This window comes from Mastigoproctus giganteus, chromosome 4, assembly GCF_048544385.1.
Source record: "Mastigoproctus giganteus isolate SK-2022 chromosome 4, ASM4854438v1, whole genome shotgun sequence".
NCBI lineage: Eukaryota > Metazoa > Arthropoda > Arachnida > Uropygi > Thelyphonidae > Mastigoproctus > Mastigoproctus giganteus.
Window position 1 is genome coordinate 100,962,629 of NC_143578.1, and position 22,853 is coordinate 100,985,481.

Here is a 22,853-nt window from a genome sequence, read left to right on the forward strand (position 1 = left end):
TCCTGGTCACGCTGGAATTGCCAACCTAGCTGCCAAAACTGCTACATTATAAAGAAACAATGTCTTGAACAATGGCAACACATCTGGCAGAGTCAAGCCAATAACAAGCTACTCAGTATAAAAAAAGATCTCAAACCACGGAAATAGAGTATACGCGAGAACCAACATGAAGTCATATTAGCCCAGTTACTGAAGGCCACACACACATCTGACACATCTTTATCTGCTTATGCCCACTGACCCACCACAGTGCACAAACTGCAACACCCATCTTAAAGTCCAGCATATACTCATTGGTTGCTCCATTTACAACAGTGAGCAACAAACTCTATTTGTCTAATTTTCAGCAACGAACACTGAGTATTGCTTATCTCCTAGGAGATATGCCACATGTAGATAAAATCTTTACTTTCCTTAAACAGATATCTCTATAACACACTCTAAACTTCAACTGCAATCCATATTGATAAAAAACAGAACATTGAACTTTACTATAGTTAGGTGCACTATGGCCATGTTTCCCTTGCACCATAAAGCCCACAAACAAATAAACAGCTGTTAATAGAGATTGAGTATGTGCATGGGAGTCATTTAGGAATTTAAATGGGTAAATGGAGATAATATACTATCATGTATTAAAATGAATCTTATTATTTATAGTATATTAATCACCATTAACCATATATAATGCTAGGTAACATTAAGGAACTGAGTTTAACACGTTCGCTGCCTTTATGTTAAACAGCACTTGAATTGATGTGCTATCTCATGCACGAGTTCAAAAGGCACTCAGTTGCCATACCATAATGCATATGAGTGGATTCTTAAGTGCCACATATTTTTTTATTTATTATTTTTTATTTATTTATTACTATTATTATTTATTTATTTTTTTTTTTTTTTAAGGTCCTAGCCACTGAAATCTCAGGAAATTAGGTGGCAGGACCTGCCACAGTAAATAACTATAATAGTGGTGTACCTGGTCTGCCTCCACGAGGCAGAGTGTGACGTTGGGTCTCATTAGGGGCCCAGCGGCTAAATGACCAGAGGAACAACGGTACACGACACTACACATGTACAAAATCCATACACTTTTAAACCTCTTGCATTGACAGTGTTCTGTTTCACACCCACAATGTATAGCACGTGGTGATGGGGGAAATCCCTGGTGCCGTTTGACACTAAACACACTCTACATGTCAAGATATAAAATAACTTGGGAAAAGTGCTACAGAGTTGCTGCAAGCACAGAAAATTAATGAGATGATGCTTTGAAGAAAACAGTTTACAAGTGGTTTAATCAGTTTAACAATGGACAGGAAACAATGTAAGATGAATCTCACAGTTGAGCCTTTCAGCATCACAATAGTGAAGGAACTCCGGCAATGACAGGCAAATGACTATTGCTGAGATTGCTCGTGAAGTTGGATTGTCTGTAGACTCAGTATGCACTGCAATGTGTGCAGTTTGTTCCATGCTTGCTGTTAAATGATCAAATGGACTGCAGGAAAGCCACCACAGGTGATTTGTTTGAAAAATCTATGCAGGATCCAGACTAACTAAGGAAAAGTGGTCACTGGGGAGGAGAGATGGGTGTTTGCCTATGATCCCGAGACCAAGGTGGAATTCATCCAAATGGATGCAAAATTGTCCTCATGGCCCAAGAAGTCTTGTGTAACAAAATCCAGAGTTAAAGTCATGCTGATCATTTTTTTTTTCAACAATGAGGGCATAGTGCACAACAAATTTGTGACTAGTGGTAGAAGCATTACTGCTGCTTACTGCATTGAGGTTTTGGCACATTTGTGTGAGAAACCCTGACCTTGCACCATCTGACTTTTGGCTGTTCCCTGAACATAAAATGAGGTCGCTGTTTCACTACAGTGGATGACATCCAAGAAAACACCGAAGCAGCCCCATGTGCTAAAAAACACGATGTTAAAGAATGCTTCAAAGCTTGGGAAGACTTATGGAGCAAGTATTTTTGAGTGTGTGTGTGTGTGTGTGTGTGTGTGTAGAAGGAAGGCACTTTAAAGATGATTAGTTTGGAAGCCCAAAATATTCACATAAACTTTAAACTTTTACAGTAAAATTCCAGGAACTTTTAGAATATACGTCATATTCCACCGTGCTACACTTTTAGAGCCACTAATACTCCAAAATATATTCCATTCTTTCATATCACTTTAATTATGTATTGTGGCTCAACTGATCAAGCTGATTGAATTAATTACCTTCATATTACAGGTTATCTTCATTTCATCAATCAAGTTAACAAGACAATTTATAGAAACTAAGTAAAAAATAAAACACCACTTACATTTGCATCTTCTGCATTAACAATCCACTCTAAAAGGGACTTAGAAATTTTTTCAAATATTTGCAAGTAATCTTCTACAACATAAGCGTTAGATTCCTTATGGGATGTTACCCGAAACCATTCTTGCTGGACAGCTACAATAGCCGTATTCTGTAATCAATATAACCAAAACTTCTTTAAATATGTTATTACACCTAACTAACTTTTAATGATGAAATCTACATCATAAAGAGAAGAAATTTAGAATTTTTATTTTTTGCTTGAATCAAGCTAAGGCAATTATTATAAAAAGCTGAACTTATGAGTACAATCAGATATTGCATAACACAGAAAAAGTTGAAAGATAAATCCAAATATTATGCCCGTCTCTTATAGTTGATGAGATTGCAAAGAGATTAAAGATACAAAAGTTTAAACAACTACATATTACCAAAACAAACAAATGAACCCTAAGTAGTAACTTTACCCTTCTTCAGTGAGGATAAGTAAAAAAAAAAAAAATTGTCTAGAAGACAATATAATGCAAGTTACCAGACAGGCAGGCAACAACTGGGCTGGGAAATCAATAGCCTTCAAGTTTCCATTCCAGGTGTATCTTTTAAGAGATATTATGTAGATACCAGCACTTTCTGGTCCTCAGGCCCCAGCAGGAAATTATTTAATCCTGGTGATTAAGTGGCTTGGGATTAGTAGTTGTTACTTTTTGTACCTTCTTAATAGTGTCTTTAGTCTGTACGTGCTACTTTTTTTTGTCTGTTTATATTTTTGTTCACTTTGTGAAAGCCCAGTTGTTCTATGAGGCCATTCAATATCATTTATATTACTCCACTGTATCTGGCCCTGTACAATCAGTAGTAGAAGCATATGATGCAAGAAAGCAAGCTTATATAGTATCAGCCAAAAAAAAACCATTTCATACATCCATTCCCTCTAAACATTTGTCCAGTTCCTCCTTGAATTTATTTAAGCTATCAACTTCCATAATGACAGATGGACATTTGTTCCAGCAGTCAACTACCTGCTGGCTAAGGGCAATTTCCGCACATCTAATCCTATAACTGTCTTTCCTCAATTTGAATTTATGCCCCCTCAAGTTCATAATCTGAGCAAGAGGAAGAATCCCATCAGAATTGGGCCTGCTCAACACATTATACACCTCAATCAGATCACCTTACAGCTACCTAAGTCTCCAGACACTGCAACTTGCAGAGCTTAAGCCTTTCTTGGTAAGACCACCCATTCATTCCCCTCACCAATCATTGTTGCTCTTCTCTGTACTTGCTCAAGCAACTCTACATCCTTCCTAAAATAAGGCCTCCACACCTGTATGCAGTACTCGAGGCATGGCCTGACCATTGCCTTATACAAAGGGATAATCGCCTCCTTTTCCCTACTAGCAAAATTCCTGTATATCATTGACAATAACCCATGACCTGCTCCAGCAGCCTGTTTGCACTGTCAGAAAATTTCTTATCTGACTGCACGATTACTCCCATGTCTTTTTCATTTTCTAACACCCTAAGTGTAGTACCACACAGTTGGTACATTTCTCTGGGGTTACTTCTACCCAGTGCTTTTTTTGTGACGGTACGCAATGGTATGGCGTACCGGCACCTTTATTAACAGTGACGTGTGACATTTGGATGCAGTGCACTTTGAAATACAGGGCTTTCCAATAGTAACGCTCGATTTTTGTTGTTGTTGTTGTTGTTGTGGGGGTTTTATGGCGCATAGGCTGCTTTGGCTATAATGCGCCTATTCCTTTATTGAATTAATATATGAGAAATTCTTGTCACATCAGAAAAGGCAGAAATCAGAAATGACTGAAAACTCCAATTTGTTTCAGAAAGTTAAAAAATTCCGGAATATTTGCATTGTCACCAATGATATTCTCTAGAGTTATTGGTTTTCGAGGGTTAACCAAAGATAGCAGGGTGGTATTTCTGTTTTGTTTATAGTATGGACATTCAATGAGAATGTGTTTCACTGTCAAATTTAGAGAACAATGTGGACACTGTGGTGGATCATCTCCTGTGAGTAAATGAAGATGGGTCAGGTAAGTATGACCTATTCTAGCTCTTGAAAGAATTACTTCTTCCCGCCTTGATGTCCGGACACTGGAGAGCCAGATTTTCGGAACTTGTTTAATCTGTAAGAGTTTATTATTCGTTTGGGAATGCCATAGTGCTGTCCATTCTGATAGGCATGCAGCATGAATCATTAGTGCGTAGTCTGAGGCTGGAACAGGGATATTGGTTAAATCTAAGCTGGTTGGGTTTTTTGCAGCTTTATCAGCCAGTTCATTGCCTAAAATATCAGAATGTGCTGGTATCCAGCAGAAGGTGACCAGTTGGTGGCGTTCTATAATCTTTAGCAATAATTTTCTAATTTCATTTATAACAGGGTGAAACTTGTCTGAGGAATTACACAAAGCCTTGATTGAGCTGAGGGAATCAGTGTAAATTACTGATTTTAAAAAGCAGTCAGGAGAGAGATTTTTTAAAGCTAGTTTAATTGCGAATAATTCAGCTGAAAAGATACTGAATTCAGGAGGAAGGGCTGCTGATACAATTGTATTCGGAAACACTGCAGCTGCTCCAACTTTTGAATTGGATTTAGAGCCATCTGTGTATATTGGTAAAAAATCAATATATTTTTGAGTGTGAACAGCATGAACTTGTCTGATATTTGATGATTGCAAGATATTCTTTCCCCACTGACAGAGGTAAGTGTCACAGGTCGGTATAGGAGGTGGAACCCATGGTGGTTGAGTACAAGTGGCGACTTGTTTTACGGAATGGATGGATACATTCCAAACCTGCAATAGTTCAAGGAGGCGATGACCAGCTGGTTTTACTATGCTAGGTTTATTTCTGTACAGATTTTCAAATGGTGGATTGAAAAGATAAGGCTGAATGGGATGCGAAGCACAACTTTGTATCTTGACAGAATACTTTAGCAATAGCAATTTCCTACGTAAAGATAGTGGCGGCTCGTGAGCATCAATGTAAAGGCTATGTGCTGGCGATGTTCTGAATGCGCCAAGTGCAATCCTCAGTGCACTGTGTTGTACTGGATCAAGCCAGCGTAATGCGCTCTTTCTGGCAGAGTCATAAATGGGAGCTCCATAATCAAGACGGGATCTGATTAATGCCCTGTATAATCGAAGGAGGCAGGTACGATCTGCACCCCACGTTTGTGCAGATAAAGCTCTGAGTATGTTTATCTTTTTTAAGCAGGCAGTACGTACTTTTTTAATGTGCTCTAAAAAATTTAGCTTGTTGTCCATGATTAAACCTAGAAATCTAATGTTACTAGTAACTGGGACGGAAATATTAGAAATGTGAAGTTCAGGATCCAGATGAAATTTGCGTTGTCTACAAAAATGGATAGCAACTGTTTTCTCTTGTGATAGCCTATAGCCGTTAAGGCTGGCCCATTGTTGTATTTTATTTAATGATATCTGAAGCTGTCGTTCAATAGATCTCATATTTTGGGAATGACAGGAGATGGCAAGGTCATCCGCATAGAGGTAAGTTTCGACAGTATTTGGAAGTTGTTTAGTGATAGAATCTATTCTTAGGGCGAAAAGAGTGGCACTCAGTACTGATCCCTGTGGAACACCTTCTTCTTGAATGTAAGTTGCAGAGAGGGCATGTTGGTATCGAACTTGAAAAGATCTAGTGTGTAGAAAATGCTTTATAAATATAGGAAGGTTTCCCCGCAGACCAAGAGAGTAAAGGTCTCTTAGTATGCCATGCCGCCAGGTGGTTTCAAAAGCCTTCTCTATATCTATGGATACCATTACTAGATGTTCATGCTTAATAAAGGCATTACGAATGGCAAATTCAGCCTTAACCATAAGGTCCAGGCATGACCTGTTTTGACGAAAGCCATACTGACTATTGCTCATTAACTGTTCTGACTCAATGATCCAGACGAGTCTATAGTGGACAATTTTTTCTAGAATTTTGCTGAGGCAGCTTGAGAGGGATATTGGTCTATAGCTATGTGGATTGGTTGGATCTTTTCCAGGTTTTAGGAATGCCAAAACAGTAGAATGATGCCAAGAAGTTGGATAGATATTTTCTAGAAAAATACGATTGTAAAAGAGCAGAAGGAGATGCAATGCTCTGTCATCAAGATGTTGTAGCATGGCGTAATAGATTCCGTCTGGTCCGGCAGCACCATTGTGGGCTGTTCCGATAGCATGCAAGAGTTCGGAATATTGTAGGGGTTTGTTATACGGCAGAAGGAGAGCAGTTTGGAAGTTAACAGAGTGCTGTTCTGCAGTGTTTTTAATTCTCTGGAAAAGTGGAGTATAAGCTTCTGTCGCTGAGATTTCAGCAAATGTGTTGCCCAAAGCATTTGCGATATCTAAAGGACTAGATAGATCTTGCCCATTACAGGATAGAATTGGTGAAGGTACGGTAGGGAACTTACCAGAAAGCTGTCTAATTTTTTTCCATATTATTTTGGTGTCAGTGTTTTTATTAATGCTTGATGCAAAACGGATCCAGGATTCTTTCTTTGCTTGCCTTTGTATGAAGCGTGCTTTTGCCTTTGACTTCTTATAATTTATTAGATTGGGTGTTGTTGGATATTGCCGAAACAAATTCCAGGCTTTATTTTTTGCTTTTTTGGCTTTTGTGCATTGCTCATTCCACCAATAATTATAGTGCTTACGAACCGAGGGATTTGATAGTGGTATTGTTTCTTTAGCCACATCTAGAAGATGTGACGTGATGTATTTTGTCACATCATCGATAGGCTGGAGACGGATTTTTTCCTCATCAAAAGATATTGATGACCGGAATTTTGCCCAGTTTGCTCGGGCAAATTTCCATTTTCTGCAGGGTTGAGCTGGAGGAGTCTGTGCTGTTAATAGGTTGCATACGATTGGGAAGTGATCACTACCCATTATATCATTTAAAACATACCACTCTATGGTCGGGACCAGTAATGGGGAACAAATGGAGAGATCTATGGCTGAGGTATGTCCATTTGGGAGCTGAACGTGAGTGTGTGTGCCAGTATTGAGTATGGTGAGGTTTACTGCCTCTATCAGGCTCTCAATGAGTCGACCTCGTCTATCCAAATTACGATCGCCCCATAAGGGGTGGTGCCCGTTGAAGTCCCCTAACATACAGAGAGGTGGAGGTATCTGTATAAGGAGATCTTCAAGATCTTTTAAACAGTAGGTACGGTTTGGCTGTAAGTAGATTGATACTAAAGTTATTTCAATATGGAGCTTTATACGCACAGCAACAGCTTCTATTTCAGTTTGAAGTGGAATATGTTTAGTTGGGATCATTGAATTTATCAGGATTGCTACACCACCATGGGCAGCATTTGCTGTATTACGATCCCTTCGATAAATTCAATAGTTCTTTATCGAAGGAGAAATTTGCAAAGTTAAGTAAGTTTCCTGAAGACAAAGGGCAACTGGAGAAAATCGATTTATTAGATCTTGGATATCGACTGTATTGCAACGAAAGCCTCTGCAGTTCCATTGTAAAATACAAGGCATTATTTGTGTTTAGTTGATGGAGCTGATTCTGACTGCTTTTTGAAAGTGACTGGTTTATGGCGATCTAATTTGTGTTTGTCTTTTTTTTGGAAGACTGGCCGACCAGTGTCCATTTCTTCTTCTTCGGCATGGATCTCTAAAATAGGATCTTCCTCTATAGATGTGCCATCTGTGTCCATGGTTGTGTCTCGAATATTTTTGATTATATTTGAATTTGTAATACATGGTGTGGTAGCACTCATTGGGGGAGGAGATTCCGCTGGTATTGAAAGAGGAGTATTATTTGCTTGGTCTGAGAGTTTGGGTTGTTGTTTACGCACATCTGGTTTTTCCCCAGAGAGGACAGTTCTGGCCCAATCTGAAATTGAAAGATTAGCAGGAACTGTAACATTAGTTTGAGTAGAGACTGTTTGGTATTTTTTAACTGCATTAGCATAGGAAATATTTTTATTCATAGTAGGTGCCACTAGTCTTCTCGCTTCTGGGTAACTCACTTTGTTCTCGACCTTGTATTTTACAATTTGTTTCTCCGTTTTCCATTTTTCACAACTTCTGGAATAGGCAGGATGATCACCTTTGCAATTTGGACATATCATTTTAGTAGTCGTACAGTCACTTTGTATGTGATCCGAGGAACCACAGTTGGGGCAGACAGGAACTCCTCTGCATACAGTTTGTGAGTGGCCATACTTTTGACATTTAAAACATCTTAAAGGATTGGGAATGTACGGGCGGATACGGCAAAGTAAATAACCTGCTTTTACAGAGCACGGTAAGTTGGGCGTATTAAAAGTGAGAATAATGTTTCTGGTTGGGATAAGTTGATTATCTTTTTTAGTCATTATACGTTTGGCTTGAATTACATTTTGTCCCTGCAGCTCTTGGGTAATTTCTTCCTCTGTGACATTTAACAGGTCCCAACTGGATATGACACCCTTTGATGAATTTAGGGTTGCATGAGGAGATATTTTTACCGGAATTCCCGCAAAGTTTGTTAACTGTAAGAGTTTCTCCGAATGCCTGTGGTTCGTAGTTTCCACTAGCAGGTCTCCTGATTGTAATCTCTTGACAGTCTTAGGAGATCCTGCAATACCTTCGAGATGTTTTTGTATTACGAAGGGAGACAGTTTGCTCATTGGCTGACTAGTAAGGGAGTGGAAAATTAAAAAGGATGGGCAGGGTTGCTCCATCTGATTAGTCTTCTGTCTCTTTGGACGATCATTTTCTAAGTCGTGATTGGGGTCATGATTGTCTGTTCTTGAGCTCGAAGGCTCTAACGGTGGATAATTATTTTTATCCATAATGGCTCCTTTTCGCCCTGGGGGTTTGTCCTTACCGCCCAGGTTACCGGCCCCGCCACGGGGAGGCAGGAGCAGTGCCGCTTTGTGGCCAAGCGTAGAGTTAGTACAGTTAGTAAATCTAAATTAAAGAAAAAGGTGATTTCCTTCTTCTGGGCTCTCTTCTTATTTCTTATAAGAGACTAGAGCTACTTAACAGAAAATTTAATAATTGCAAGAGAAAACAAAGAAAAACTTAGTCGCTGGGAAGAAAAACGCTTGATAGACGCACAATAATCACTTGGCCACGGAAACGCTTGGCACCCGGGGCCCTCGATTTTTGTAACGCAATAAAACAAATTGTGAGAGTGATAGTGATCTATTTTTATTTTTATTATGAAGTATATGTGTTAACATTATGTTTTAAAAATTATATCAGATAAATGTCCGCCACGGCTTTGTCTGGTTTGGTTAATCCTGGATACCCAATTGGTGATGACGTTATCGCATAAAAGTGGCTCAATTTCAGCAATAACGTGCCTAATGTTGGCCTTTAAGGCGGCAACCGTCCGTGGTTTGTTAGCATAGACTTTGGATTTTAGAAAGCCCCAGAGAAAAAAATCCAGTGGCGTTAGGTCGCAGGATCTGGGCGGCCAATTAACGTCACCATTTCGCGATATAACGGAACCTTCAAATTTCTCATGCAATAGTGTTACTGTATCACGTGCCGTATGGCACATAGCACCGTCTTGCTGAAACCAAATGTTTGTTAGATCGATTCCATCCACTGCAGGCCAAAAAAAATCTCTTATCATAGCCCTGTATCGCTCACCGTTGACCGTAAGTGCCACTTCTTCTTCGTTTTCGAAAAAATACGGACCGATTATTCCGCCGGACCAAAGTGTACACCATACCGTAACTTTTTCGGAATGTAGTGGGATCTCATGAATCTCCCGTGGGTTTTCGTCGCTCCAAATTCGGCAATTTTGCTTGTTAACAAAGCCACTTAACCAGAAATGAGCCTCGTCACTAAACATTATTTTTCGCCCAAAATCAGGATCGACCTCCAACTGCTCTAGCGCCCAATCAGTGAATGCACGCCGCTGCGCATGATCGTTGGGCTTTAGTTGTTGGGTTAATTGCACTTTATAAGGGTGAAGCCCTAAGTCCTTATGCAGGATTCGCCAAGTTGTCGTCGAAGACAGGCCAAGTTCTTGAGCCCGACGCGGAATGGACTGTTGCGGATTCTCGCGCACACTTTCCCGGACTGCAACAATATTTTCAACGGATCTTGTGTTTCGCTTTCAGATTTGCCACAGACCCAGTTGCTTCGAATTTGTTTATTAAATGGCGAATTGTGGATTCTGAAGGACGTTCGTCGACACCATAAACTGCACGGAGTGCACGAAACGTTTGACGAATAGAACATTGGTTTTGATAATAATTTTTTACAATTTCAACTCGTTGCTCAGTCGTGTAATGCTCCATAATAAAATGCAGAGACTAACTGAATACGGCTACCAAAGACACCACCTGTGTGACTGTCGACTTCGTCATGCGCTGTTGCCAAACATCGAGCGTTACTATTGGAAAACCCTTTATGAATATTCCGTAAATTTTTTTCACATGTTTATCTACTATTCAAATAAGCTTAAAATTATTTAACTAAATTTACATTTTTCACTGTCTATTGTTAAGATCTTTTCGATATAAAACTATATAACCATTTCTATAATTTTAAATTACTCAGTCGGACCTCTGTTTAATTATTTTGAATTCCCTTTGGAAGTTACATTTAAAATAGTTTCCGTTGAGTGAGAAAATTTTCATATAGGATTAGGAGAGGAGAGAATGAACTCTGTACGCCCTGTTTGCATTTCTGGCCTTCAGGCAATTAGTGCTGCTGCACGAATTAAGACAGCTGAAGGTATTATCATTCTACAACTTAGTAGTACCTGGTAAAAACTATCCGACCACCTGTCCCACATACGGAGAAGTCGTGCTGGTCTGCAGTGAGCAGATCAAGGTGTATTCCCAATGGGCTCTGGTCCACCTACTACTGCAGTGGTGTCCAAACATTTCCCATACAAGGGCCATATTCAAAAAAATTCAAAGTTCGATTTCTTTAGCGTGTTACATTTTCCATATCTTGTTGCATGTAAAAGTAAAATTGAAAATATTCGAAAATTTTATTAAGTACAGCCAGGCCTTGCATAATGCGTGTTTCAGTTATTAATTGAAAAAAATTATACCACTTTTCACTTTACACGATGCAAATTTCCAGTTAATGCAATATTTTTTTTTTATGCGATAGTTGAAAAAGATTTGAATTGTGCGTTAAGCTTACCGCACGTCAGACGGGCAATAAACAAATGTTTGCCTGCTGCCCGCTTCGGTGTGTTCCATCAACCATCGTAAGAAGACGTCTTACTCATTTTTCTCCCGCTAATAAAGTCAATGCAAATTTGCATTTAAAAATTCAAATTTTTAAATGAGCCAGATGAAAATGTTACCACGAAGGAGATAACCGTAAAAGAACTTGATGAAATCTTTCTTATCGCAGAGAACCTCGAACAAAATGTTTGAGGTTCTCTGCGATATTTATTTCGCCAGGGCCCAGAGAAGATTGTTGTCGGCTATCGGAAATTGACTGATGAAAAGAGAAAGTCAACGCTGTTCGAATATTTCCGCAACAGTCATTTTTTCATTGTGTATTTTATGTCAGAGGTTCCCAAACTTTCTTGGTTCATGGCGCCCTTAAGTGTCTCAGTAATTTTTTCACGGCACACCCAGACCAAAAGAAATACCTAACAGTTCTGTTTAGTAGTTAGGTCCAAACAACTTAATAAGAAATGTTGAAATTGTGAACTACCTCCAGCTAGTAGTTCGCGCAGTGTCTGACAGATGTCGAGTATCGCTGTTTCCCTCGAACATTTAAAATATTCCGTGACGCACAGTTTGGGAACCGCTGTTTTATGCAATAAACATTTAATTCCATAATTATTTTCATTGTATACAGATAAAAAATTACTTAAAAGGTATTTTTAAAATTTTTTATAGTAACATTCCAGAAGGTCAAGGACCAATTATAATTTTTTCCTATTGACTATTATATTCGATTAACGCGTTTCCGTTTTGCGAGATGTGCTCGTGGGACGAATTAATCGCGTTAATTGAGGCCAGCCTGTACAATACACAATTACATTTACTGAACAAAACATTTAATGAGATTTTTTCTGATAATTAACAAAATTTAAAATGCTGTTTTAGTTCACTTTCTGGGCGGGCCGTAGGTTGGACACCTTTGTGAATCAACTGTAAGCGCCCTGTTCGAGAATTATGAGAGAGTGATTTTCTTTTACCCCGACAAATAATCATGTGTCATTTCGCGGAAGCGCGTTATCCACATTTTTCTGTAAATCTTCCCTATCTCTGTTTACATGGTCACAGTACCTGAATATCTGACAAAATGTCCCAACATTTTGGACAGTTTCAAAAAAAAGAAAAGAAAAGAAAAAAATTCAAATTTAACAACTAGTGACAATACTGATGACGGGAGATGGAAAACAAGGACAACGAAGGTATTAAACATTCTAAGCATGAATTGTTGGCATTTGGTGAAAATGAAGTTAGAAAATTGTCAATTAGGTTACAGTTAAATGAAAGAGATACAATTCGTGGATTTCGGGGGTACCTAATTGAAAAGATGGTTTCGGAAGGATTGAAGAATTTGCTGGACGCTCTGAGTACGATACCAATTTCATCGAGTGAATGTGAACAACGATTTTCACAAATGAATCTGATTGTCAGCCCAACCAGAGCTTCGTTGATGACAAAAACAATTTCTTAAAATTGTATGCCCACTGCTGACCCGCTTCGATCCAGCACAATATGTCGATTCGTGGCTACTTCAGAAACGTCATTCAGCAATCGACACACAAACAGTAAGAAAAGAAGTCGGCATATGGTGTCGATTGAGAACTTAATAAAATTTTGGAATATTCTACAAAAACTTTATTATGAAATTATTTTTACTTCTGTTATTATTTTTAGGGGCCATAGTCTAAGGAAGGACCCTTAAAATGTCACTCGGTTGTCTGCCTGTCCGCCCGTCTGTCACAGCATTGTATCTCTGGGACCATTCAACCTATTGACTAGAAATTTTGCATGGGTTTGCACATCAAGTGGGCCAACATAATGCCATATTGATCATTGTTGATCAAAATTTGTCTGAGAAATGGAGGGGAGTTAAAATGTGGGAGGATAAAAATGTTGTCGTCAACCTGTAGCTACACTGTTGGAAAGAGATCAACAAGTAGGTTTAAAATAAAATTTTAAAATATTTTTTTAAATTAAAAATGGCAGAGCCAGACAGGAAAATGTGAGTAATTTGTGTCCTCCCTCTCTATTTCCGTCGCTAATGGAGCTAAAAATTTAAAAATCAGATTAGCTTTGTGTTATTTGATGCTTATCAAGAGAAAACTATTCCAATTGAAATCTATCATTTATTTTTGTGCTAAAATTAAAAAAACAATTTTTTATTGCACTTCGATAGCGTGCTTCTTTGTACTAAGTAACTCTCCTTTTAGTGACAAAACGGTTACTAAATAGTTAGTTAATAATTGTATAAAGGTCATTTATAAATTATGCAAAGAGAAGTACTTTTTAACAATTTTCAAAGCTGGAGTTGTCCCGGCAAAGGGAGATACTCAGAGAGCCAGTGTTGAGGCAGTGGTGGTGGAGAGGCGCCTGCGCGGAGTCTTGTACAGCCCTCACCTACAAGTCGCTTCACCCCCGAAACTTTAATGGCTTCTCCAGGAAGAAGTCGGAGTCACTTCTCCCACCCTTGGCATTCACAACAACTGGAAAGACTCAAATGGACAACGTTTTCGTTATTTCCTAAGTTTTAGGCCAAGCCAGGGTACTAGAAACTTTTTTCAGTTACCATAACGCTCTCTATTTGAGATACTACACAAATGACCATTTGTGTCATCCTGAGTGCTCGGCACTCAGTAGTTGACTAATTTATTTACTTATTTTATTCACATTTTACTTATTTTTCTATATATACTTGAATAATTAATTTATACTTAATAAACTGTGTTAATATGCTAAATTTGTTGTTCTTATTTCAAAAACATTACTACAAAAGTAACAATATCAGGAAAAAAAAAAATTTAGAGTACTTTTCATATTCATATCCTTTTAATTTTCAATTTTTCCTGATAGCAAAGAATGAGTACCAGTGCCTATTTTTTTTTTTTTTTACAAAAAAAGCACTGCTTTTACCCATATGCAGTACTTTGCCTTTGTCAATGTTAAACTTCAGTTGCCACCTTTCAGCCCATTTGCTCAACTTTTCTAGATCCTGTTGCAGTAGCACACTGCCATTAATGTCATTAACAACCCTGCCAACCTGTGTATCATCTGCAAACTTTGACATTAAGTCTAATATACTTTCATTAATATCATAGATAAATATACAAAACAACAGTGGGCCCTACACTAAACCCTGGGGGATTCCCCTAATAACATTAGTACTCTAAGATCAGTGTCCATTAATTACCTCTGTCTTCTCCCACTCACCAACCCTTTTATCCATTGTAGCAACTTGTCCTTAATATTATAATCCTCCAATTTGTACAGTAGTCTTCCATGTGCAATAGTGTCAAAAGCTTTCCTGAAATCCAAGTATATGATATCAAAATTAATTTTTGCATCCAGTTCCTTTGTAACATTATAGTATCCAATCAAATTTGTCAGACAAGACTTTCCCTTAACAAACCCATGCTGTCTGACTTATTACTACAGTCTTGTCTAGGTGATCCCACAATGTGCATTTAACCAGTGACTCCATTATTTTCCCTGGAACAGAAGTTAAACTAACTGGTCTGTAATTACTCGTGTCACCTTTAGATTCCCCCTTTGTGAATTGGGGATACATTTTTATATCTCTAGTCCATGGGGACATCTGTTGAGTCCAAGGATGCTCTCATAATTATGGCTAAGGGTTTGCTTACTTCCTTTGCCAACTCCTTTAATATAAATAAAATTTTTTTTTCTGTTTATACTCCGGCACGACAATCAAGTCAGTAGAGTTTACAATAAATCGTCAATACAAATATTTATCGTATTTAGTAGTCACGGGCTTGAACCCCGGTCCACTCAAGGAACGCGTGCTATGCACTCTCGCTCCTGACCACTGGGCTACGTCAGGCCTAACTAGACAGATGCCATCCACTCCGGATGCCTTATGTTTAACTTCAACAATTTCTCCTCCACTTTACTCTCAGTTATTATAAAATCATTAAGCATTCTATTACAGTTTGATAAAATTCTAGCATTCTCCTCCCTTAATAGCCTTCATGTGTGAATGAGATGCAAAATACTCACTCAGATTGTCAGTTATCTGAGCATGATCATCAATAGTTGAACCACTGATATCAAGTGGACCAATCTGATTTATCCCCTTCCTTCTAGAGTTTATATGGGTAAAGAAGTCCTTGTTTTTTTTTTCTCTCATCATCCTTTGCCAAAGATTTCTCATAATCTTCCTTCGCTTGAAAATTAGTTGTACATAGAAACACTGATTTTCATCACAATGGCAAGTTTTTCATTAACTAAAAGTTTCTCAAATTTTATCACACATAGTGAACTATGAACTACATTGTCCATGGTAGTTGCACTGTCTTTGAAAAGCTTTTTGGACAATGAAAAACTTCTCACAAAACATGGAAATTTTGGTAGAGTTTATGGCCATTATCAATAAATCGGCTAACACCCAGTAAAACCGTGTTTCATGTAGCAAATATCACAAGAACCCTGGGGAAGGAAAGAATATGAATGATTTCATAGTATTAATTTATGTATTTATAATATTCACTACATACACAGGCAGAATTAATAGAAATGATTTTTTTTTCATTAACATACATTTAATTTCAGTGTTTTTATAAATATTGGCTTAATTTTTTTGAGTTGGCATAATGTTGACGTTTCATGCAATTAGTGCCTCCACAAGCTTAAATTTAACAGAGATTAATTGATTCATGTTTACATTTTATGATACCAAAATTTTTTTTTAAAATTTAAGTATAGTTAAATATATTTTTTTTCATTAAGATGAATGAGTATTTTTAGTTGCTAAAAAACACAGCATTTGCAAAATCCCCAATTATTATTTTAAAAAAAAATTAAAAATAAAATTAATAAGCATTGCAATCTACTAGTGAACACTCAAGCATTAGTACACACTCAAAGCACAATTCAAAAAACCATGCATTTTTTCAAATATTAAAGTTAAAATGTGGGGGCCTGTCAGGCTATGTGGTATCACTCATGTTAAAAATGGAGCAATACTACTACTGCCAGGTTAATGACATTTAGCTTTTAATTTTGCTTTCTGTTGTTGCTGGAGTGGGGTTTAATGGCACAAGGGCTACTATGACCAAACTGCACCTGTTACTTTGGTCTAGAAGTGACCGTATGTTATAGGTCTAAAAGTGACTGTAAACGTTGATCATTTTCAGGTAAATAAAAAGTTCTGAGAAACTGCTATCATCTCCAAGTATATGGGATAGTTGTAGATGTTTTTGTAAATTAAGCTGTGATTTGAAACATGCAATTTAACTGAATGGTAATGTGCACACTCAATTAGGACATGCTCAATGGTAAGTAGGGATCTACAGTGTAAGCAAAGTGGAGAATCTTCTCCTAGCAGTAAAAGGAGGTGCATTAGATGTGTATGGCCAATTTGTGCTCTTGCAAGCACGAGCTCTTCATGCCTGTTTAGTCTGAAACTGGATCTCCACAACTGTGGATTCTGTTTTATCTCAAGAAGTTTGCTTCCTGTCTGGGTATTCCAGATTTCAGACTATATCTCAGTACATATCTGTCGTATGATTGGTTTGAAATCAGAGTAAGGAACTGTGATGGAATCAAAGCAAGCAGGGCGCTTTGCTGCTTCGTCTGCAAACTCATTTCCTGAAATTCCGACATGGCTGGGTATCCAGCTGAATTTGACAGTCAGCTTCTTTTATTGAGATTACATAACTATGATCTGATTTGTGTGAGAAGTGGATGGGAATGCTGTAGTTTATTTCGTTAAGGCACTCACTGCACTTAAAGAGTCTGTATATATTATGACCTGGGTATTTAATAGGTTAAGGAGATTCAAAGCCATTTTTATTCCATAGAGTTCAGCTGTAAAAACACTGCATTCAATTGGTAACTGGACAGAAACAGTGGATGTAGGAAGGACCAATGCAGCTCCTATGGATATGTCAGTTTTTGAGCCATCTGTATATACATGAAGACTGTGAGCTTAATTGATTGATTTTTATGGTGCAAAAACAGCAAGGTTATAGTGCGCCACGAAAAGGTGAAAATTCAAGAAAGATGAAACTGGTAACCTTTCAAAAAGATTACTTCATCGAAAGTGCATATACATATAAAGGCATATCAATAAATAAAATCAGTACAATGATAAAAGCAAATTGTATATTTCATATGAGTGTATATGTATATATATATATATATATATTAATTGATTTTAAAAATTTAAAAACTGCTGACACATTGTCATTGTCATTTAAAATTGAGTGTATATGGCTCAGTCAGCTGGGTAAAGCAGTAAAACGAGCATTTCTAAAATTGGTACAATCACATAAAATATGTTGAATGGATAAAATGGTGTCACATTGCTCACACACAGGAGGGTCATCAGCCCTCAGCAAAAAGAAGTGTGTCGGATGAGAGTGTCCTATGCAGAGCTGAGCAAGAACAACTTCCTCTTTGCGATCGCTGTGTAAGCTTGACTGCCAAAGATGAATCACAGGCTTAATCCTTCAGTTTGTTTGTAGTAACCAGGCAATGCCACAAATCTTGCCACAGAGTGTAAATTACTATAGATTACTTGCCTGTAGTCTGTATCAGAGACTCACAGGTTAAGATTATCCGGAAGGGCTGCTGATTTGGCTGCAGTGTCAGCCAAATCTTTTCCTCTAATCCCGATGTGACTTGGGATCCAGCAGAAGCAGATATCGAATCCACCTGCATAGAGGGTGTATATTATCTGCTGAATTCAGGACAGGGTTGGATGATTAGTGTGTGACACCACTGATAGAGCCTGTAGTGCACTCACTGAATCGGCGATTTCTTATGTGATGTAGAGCTAACTCTATAGCATGCAGCTCTGCAGTGTAAATGCTGCATTCAAAGGGTATCTGCTCTGATATAGTATTATCTGGAAAAACAGCAGCAGATCCCACATATGATTCTGACTTCGAGCCATCTCTGTAAACTGGCAGGAAGATAGAATGTTCTGCACAGTGTTGTGAATAAAGCTGAAGGTAGACAGAAGACAGAGTATTAGAATTCGTCGCAATCTCGAGCAAGAAGTCATATGTTGGTGTTTGTGCATGCCAGGGTGGAAGGGGCTGCTTTGGTGTTTGAGCAACCTTGTCTACCGAGATGTTTAGCTCATTGAGTAGCTCTTGAACATGAATGCGCGATTGGCAGTGCGTTGTGTGTTATAAAGATTTTCCCATTATGGCTCAAAAACAGATGTCCACGTGGGGTGATCTGGCAGGGATTTCAGCTTGAAGGCATATTTTAGAGACAACTGCATTCATCGAAGCGACAAGGGTGGTTCATTTGCTTTGACATACAGACTTTGGACAGGCAATGTTTTGAATGCACCAGTAGCAATACGAATGGCTTGATGATGGATGGGGTCAGCCAATGAACAGCGCTATTTCTGGCAGATGCATATACCCAAGACCCATAATCTAATTTTGAGTATACAAGTGCACAGTATAGATGGAGTAGAGTGCATCGGTCTGTGCCCAAAGAGGTAGAACAGAGAGAGAGAGAGAGAGAGAGAGAGAGAGAGAGAGTGGAGAACGTTAAGCCCTCTCGTGCACTTTGTATGTAGCTGATAAATGTGTTGGACAAATGTCAGCCCCAAGAATTTTGTCTCTGATACAACTGCAATGGTGCTTTGTCCAAGTCACAATTCAGGCTCAGGGTGGGGGTTACGTGAGAACCTGGAGCACTGGTTGTGGCCCAGGAGTTAAGACGGTCAATAGCTTGTTGCAGTTGTCTCTCAATAACCCTCATATTGCATGATTGAGAAAATATGCTCAGGTCATCGACGTAGAGTGCACCGTTTATAGCTGAAAGAAGTTGTTCGGAAATAGTTTATTTTAATGGCAAAAAGCGTGACACTTAAGACAGATCCTTGTGGTATCCCCCTCCTCTTGGCAAAAGGGCCAGGAAAGGGTGGACCATACATGACCTTGGAAATAACGGCAGGATAAATTTTTTAATAAAAACGGGAAGGTGACCTCTTAGATCGAGGTTGTAAAGGTCTTTTAAAATGCCAAATCTCCCAAGTTGTATCGTACCCTTTTTCCATGTCATAGAAGATGGACACCAGGTGCTCTCTTTTTAGGAAAGCATCTTGGATGCGAAGTAATTAAGTGTTCCAGTCTAATTAAGTGGTCCAGTGTGGACCTGTTTCTTCTGAAGCCACACTTAAATTGGGAGGGAGAGAGAGAAGGTCATTCGATTCTAAATACCATAAGAGACGAGCATTGACCATTCTCTCCAATATTTTGTTCAGACAGCTAATCAGAGCAATAGAATGATCGGTTTTCGGAGATTTAGGATCCTTTCCTGGCTTGGCAAAAGCAAGAATAGTTGTACTGCACCAAGTATCTGGAAAATGCTCTTCAAGAAAGATTCTGTTGTACAAGAAGAGCAAAAGGTCCATGGATTCTGGTGAAAGATGTTTGATCATTTCATAACGGATGTTGTCCTGTCTAAAAGCGGTACTATTCGTACAGGAATACAACTGTACGAATACAACTATTCATACAGGAAAGTGTTGTTTTCAGCTCATGGATAGTAAATGGCCCATTATATATGTGGGAACCCTTCGATGTGAACTTAAGGGCCTGTTTTTCAGTGTTGTGCTTTAAAACCAGAAACTCTGGGGAGAAAGATGATGTTGCAGAGATATTAGAAAATGTTTCCCCAAGAGCATTGGCTATTGCAGTACAGTCTGCAATAGTACATCCATTTTATTCCAGGACCGATGAGGCTGGCTGGAGGCGTGTTGTGTATTTCCCCTTCATTTTCCAGATTTTTTTACAGACTACCTTAGGGCTGGTCGTGTGGGTGATGTGAAACGGATCCACGATTCCTTTTGACTCTGACAACGAATGTAGTGTGCTTTGGTTCGTGCACATTTAAAGGCTATTAGATTGACCATGGTAGGATATCATCGAAATATCCCCCAAGCTTTGTTTTGAGCCTTTTTGGCTGCTGTGCATTCTGGATTCCACCATGGTTTTGGAAATGGAGATGTTGTTGTTGTTGTTGTTATTTGGTTTTTAGGAGAATTAGCAACTAAGGCCATATTGTTCCGGGGATATACGGTGGGCATTCCTTGACCTTTCCGCATCCTCCATATTTGGTGGCTCATGGGCTTGAACCCCGGTCTAATCAAGAAGCGTGTGCTACGCACTGCAGCTCCTGCCCACCTGGCTATGGAGAAACCAGGTGGACGTTTTTGGAATTGTAGTTGCAGCTGCATGGACAACATTTTCTGTGATGTACGTGACTGCATCATTGATAGGCTCTTGATTAACTGCAGAAATGTCAACATTTGCCAGGTGTTGAAAGGCACTCCAGTTAGCCTGATCAAACTTCCACCATGGTAACCTGATGGGAAGACAAGATCTCCCAGTAATTAGCATTAGTAGAGGTATATGATGCAAGAAAGCAAGCTTATGCAGCATCAGCCAAAAAAAAAAAAAAAACCCCACTTCCACTTCACCCCTCTGTTCGTTCAAAATACCTGTCCAGTTGAGCCTTAAACTTATTTAGGCTATCAACTTCCACAACAAGGGTTGGAAGTCTGTTCCACCAATCAACTACCCACTGGCTAAAGGCAAATTTCTGAACATCTATCCTACATCTGTCTTTGCTCAATTTGAATTTATGCCCTCTCAGGTGATTATTTTGAGCAAGAGGCAGAATCCCATCAGCATTGATGCATGCTCAAACAATTCAAGGCTTTAAACACCTCTATCAGATCACCACGCCGGTGCCTAGTCCCCAGACACTCTAATTTGCAAAACTTAAGTCTTTCTTCGTAAGAGCAACCCTTTGTTACATTCACTAATTTTTTGCCCTTCTCTGTACTCGTTCCAGCAGCTCTCCATCCTTCTTGAAATGAGGCCACACCTTGACAACCTTTGTCAAGGTGTGGCCTGACCATTGTCTTACACGAGGGAATAATCACCTCTTTATCCCTGCTAGAAAAATTCCTGTATATCATTGACAAGACACCATGAGCTACTCTTGCAGCCCGTTTGCACTGCTCAGAGAACTTCATATCTGCCTGCACAAATACCCCCAGGTTATTTTCATTCTCTACCACCATCAGCATAGTACCACAGAGTTGATACGTTGCTCTGGGGTTGCTGTTTCCCATATGTAGTACTTTACAATTGTCAATTTTAAACTTCATTTGCCACCTCTCAGCCCATATGCTAAACCTTTCCAGATCCTGTTGCAGCAGCATAGCATCAGTAGTGTCCTTAGCAACCTTGCCAACCTTTGTATTGTCTGCAAACTTGGACATTACGCTTAATATACTATCATCAATATCATTTATAAATACAGAAAACAATAATGGACCCAGCACTGAATCCTGAGGGACTCCATTAATAACATTAGTCCACAATGGGCAGTGTCCATTGATTACCACTCTCTGTCTTCTCCCCCTCAATCACCCATTTATCCATAGCAGCAATTTGCCTCCAATGCCACACTGCTCCAATTTGTGCAGCAGTCTTCCATGTGCAACAGTATCAAAAGCCTTTCTAAGATCCAAGTATATAATATCAAAGTTACTCCTTGCATCCTGTTCTTTTGTGACTGCATTATATTATCCAATCAAATTGGTCAGGCAAGACTACTCCTTAACAAACCATGCTGTGTCTGAGCTATAACTGAAGTCTTGTCTAGGTGATCCTGCAGTGCTTCTTTAACCAGTGTCGCCATTCATTTTCCTGGAACAGAAGTTAAACTCACAGGTCTATAATTACTTGTGTCAGCCTTTGATCCTCCTTTGTGAATTGGGGTCATATTTGCACATCTCCTGTCTATGGGTACCTCTCCTGAGTCCAAGGAAGCTCTCATAATTAAGGCTAAGGGTTCGCTTACTTCCTTTGCTGCCTCCTTTAATATAACTGGATAGATCCCATTCACCCCAGGTGCCTTTCTTGTGTTTATCTTCAACAATTTCTCCTCCACTTTACTCTCAGTTATTACAAGATTATCTAGCTTACTGCCAGAGTTGAATATACCTCTGGCATTCCCCTCGCTGAATAACTCCTCATGTATTCACATGTCAATGCAAAATATTCTGTTGATGATCCTACCTGAGCAGGATCATCAACAGTTGAACCATCGATATAAAGTGGACCAATCTGATTCATCCCCTTCCTTCTAGAGTTTACATAACTCTTTGCTGTTTTTCTTTGCATTCCTTGCCAAAGATTTCTCGTAGTCTGCCTTCGCCTGCCTAACCTCCTTTGTAACTTGGTTACAGATCAACTTATATCATAGGTTTCTGTGTCACGTGTTAATTTATATGTATCCCATGCATTTTTCTTCTCTGCTATATGTCTCATTAGTTCATCTGACATCCATT

The 22,853-nt window shown here is 38.9% G+C and overlaps 1 protein-coding gene across 1 annotated transcript in view; it reads right to left on the reverse strand.

Annotated features, from left to right (window-relative positions):
- The window catches only part of LOC150086952 (uncharacterized), a 232,040-nt gene that overhangs the window by 103,420 nt on the left and 105,767 nt on the right, over positions 1 to 22,853 (reverse strand). The window contains exon 5 of the mRNA XM_090372333.1: positions 2,321 to 2,470. Coding sequence (XP_090228459.1) covers positions 2,321 to 2,470 — 150 coding nt within the window. The remainder of the gene's footprint in view (positions 1 to 2,320; positions 2,471 to 22,853) is intronic.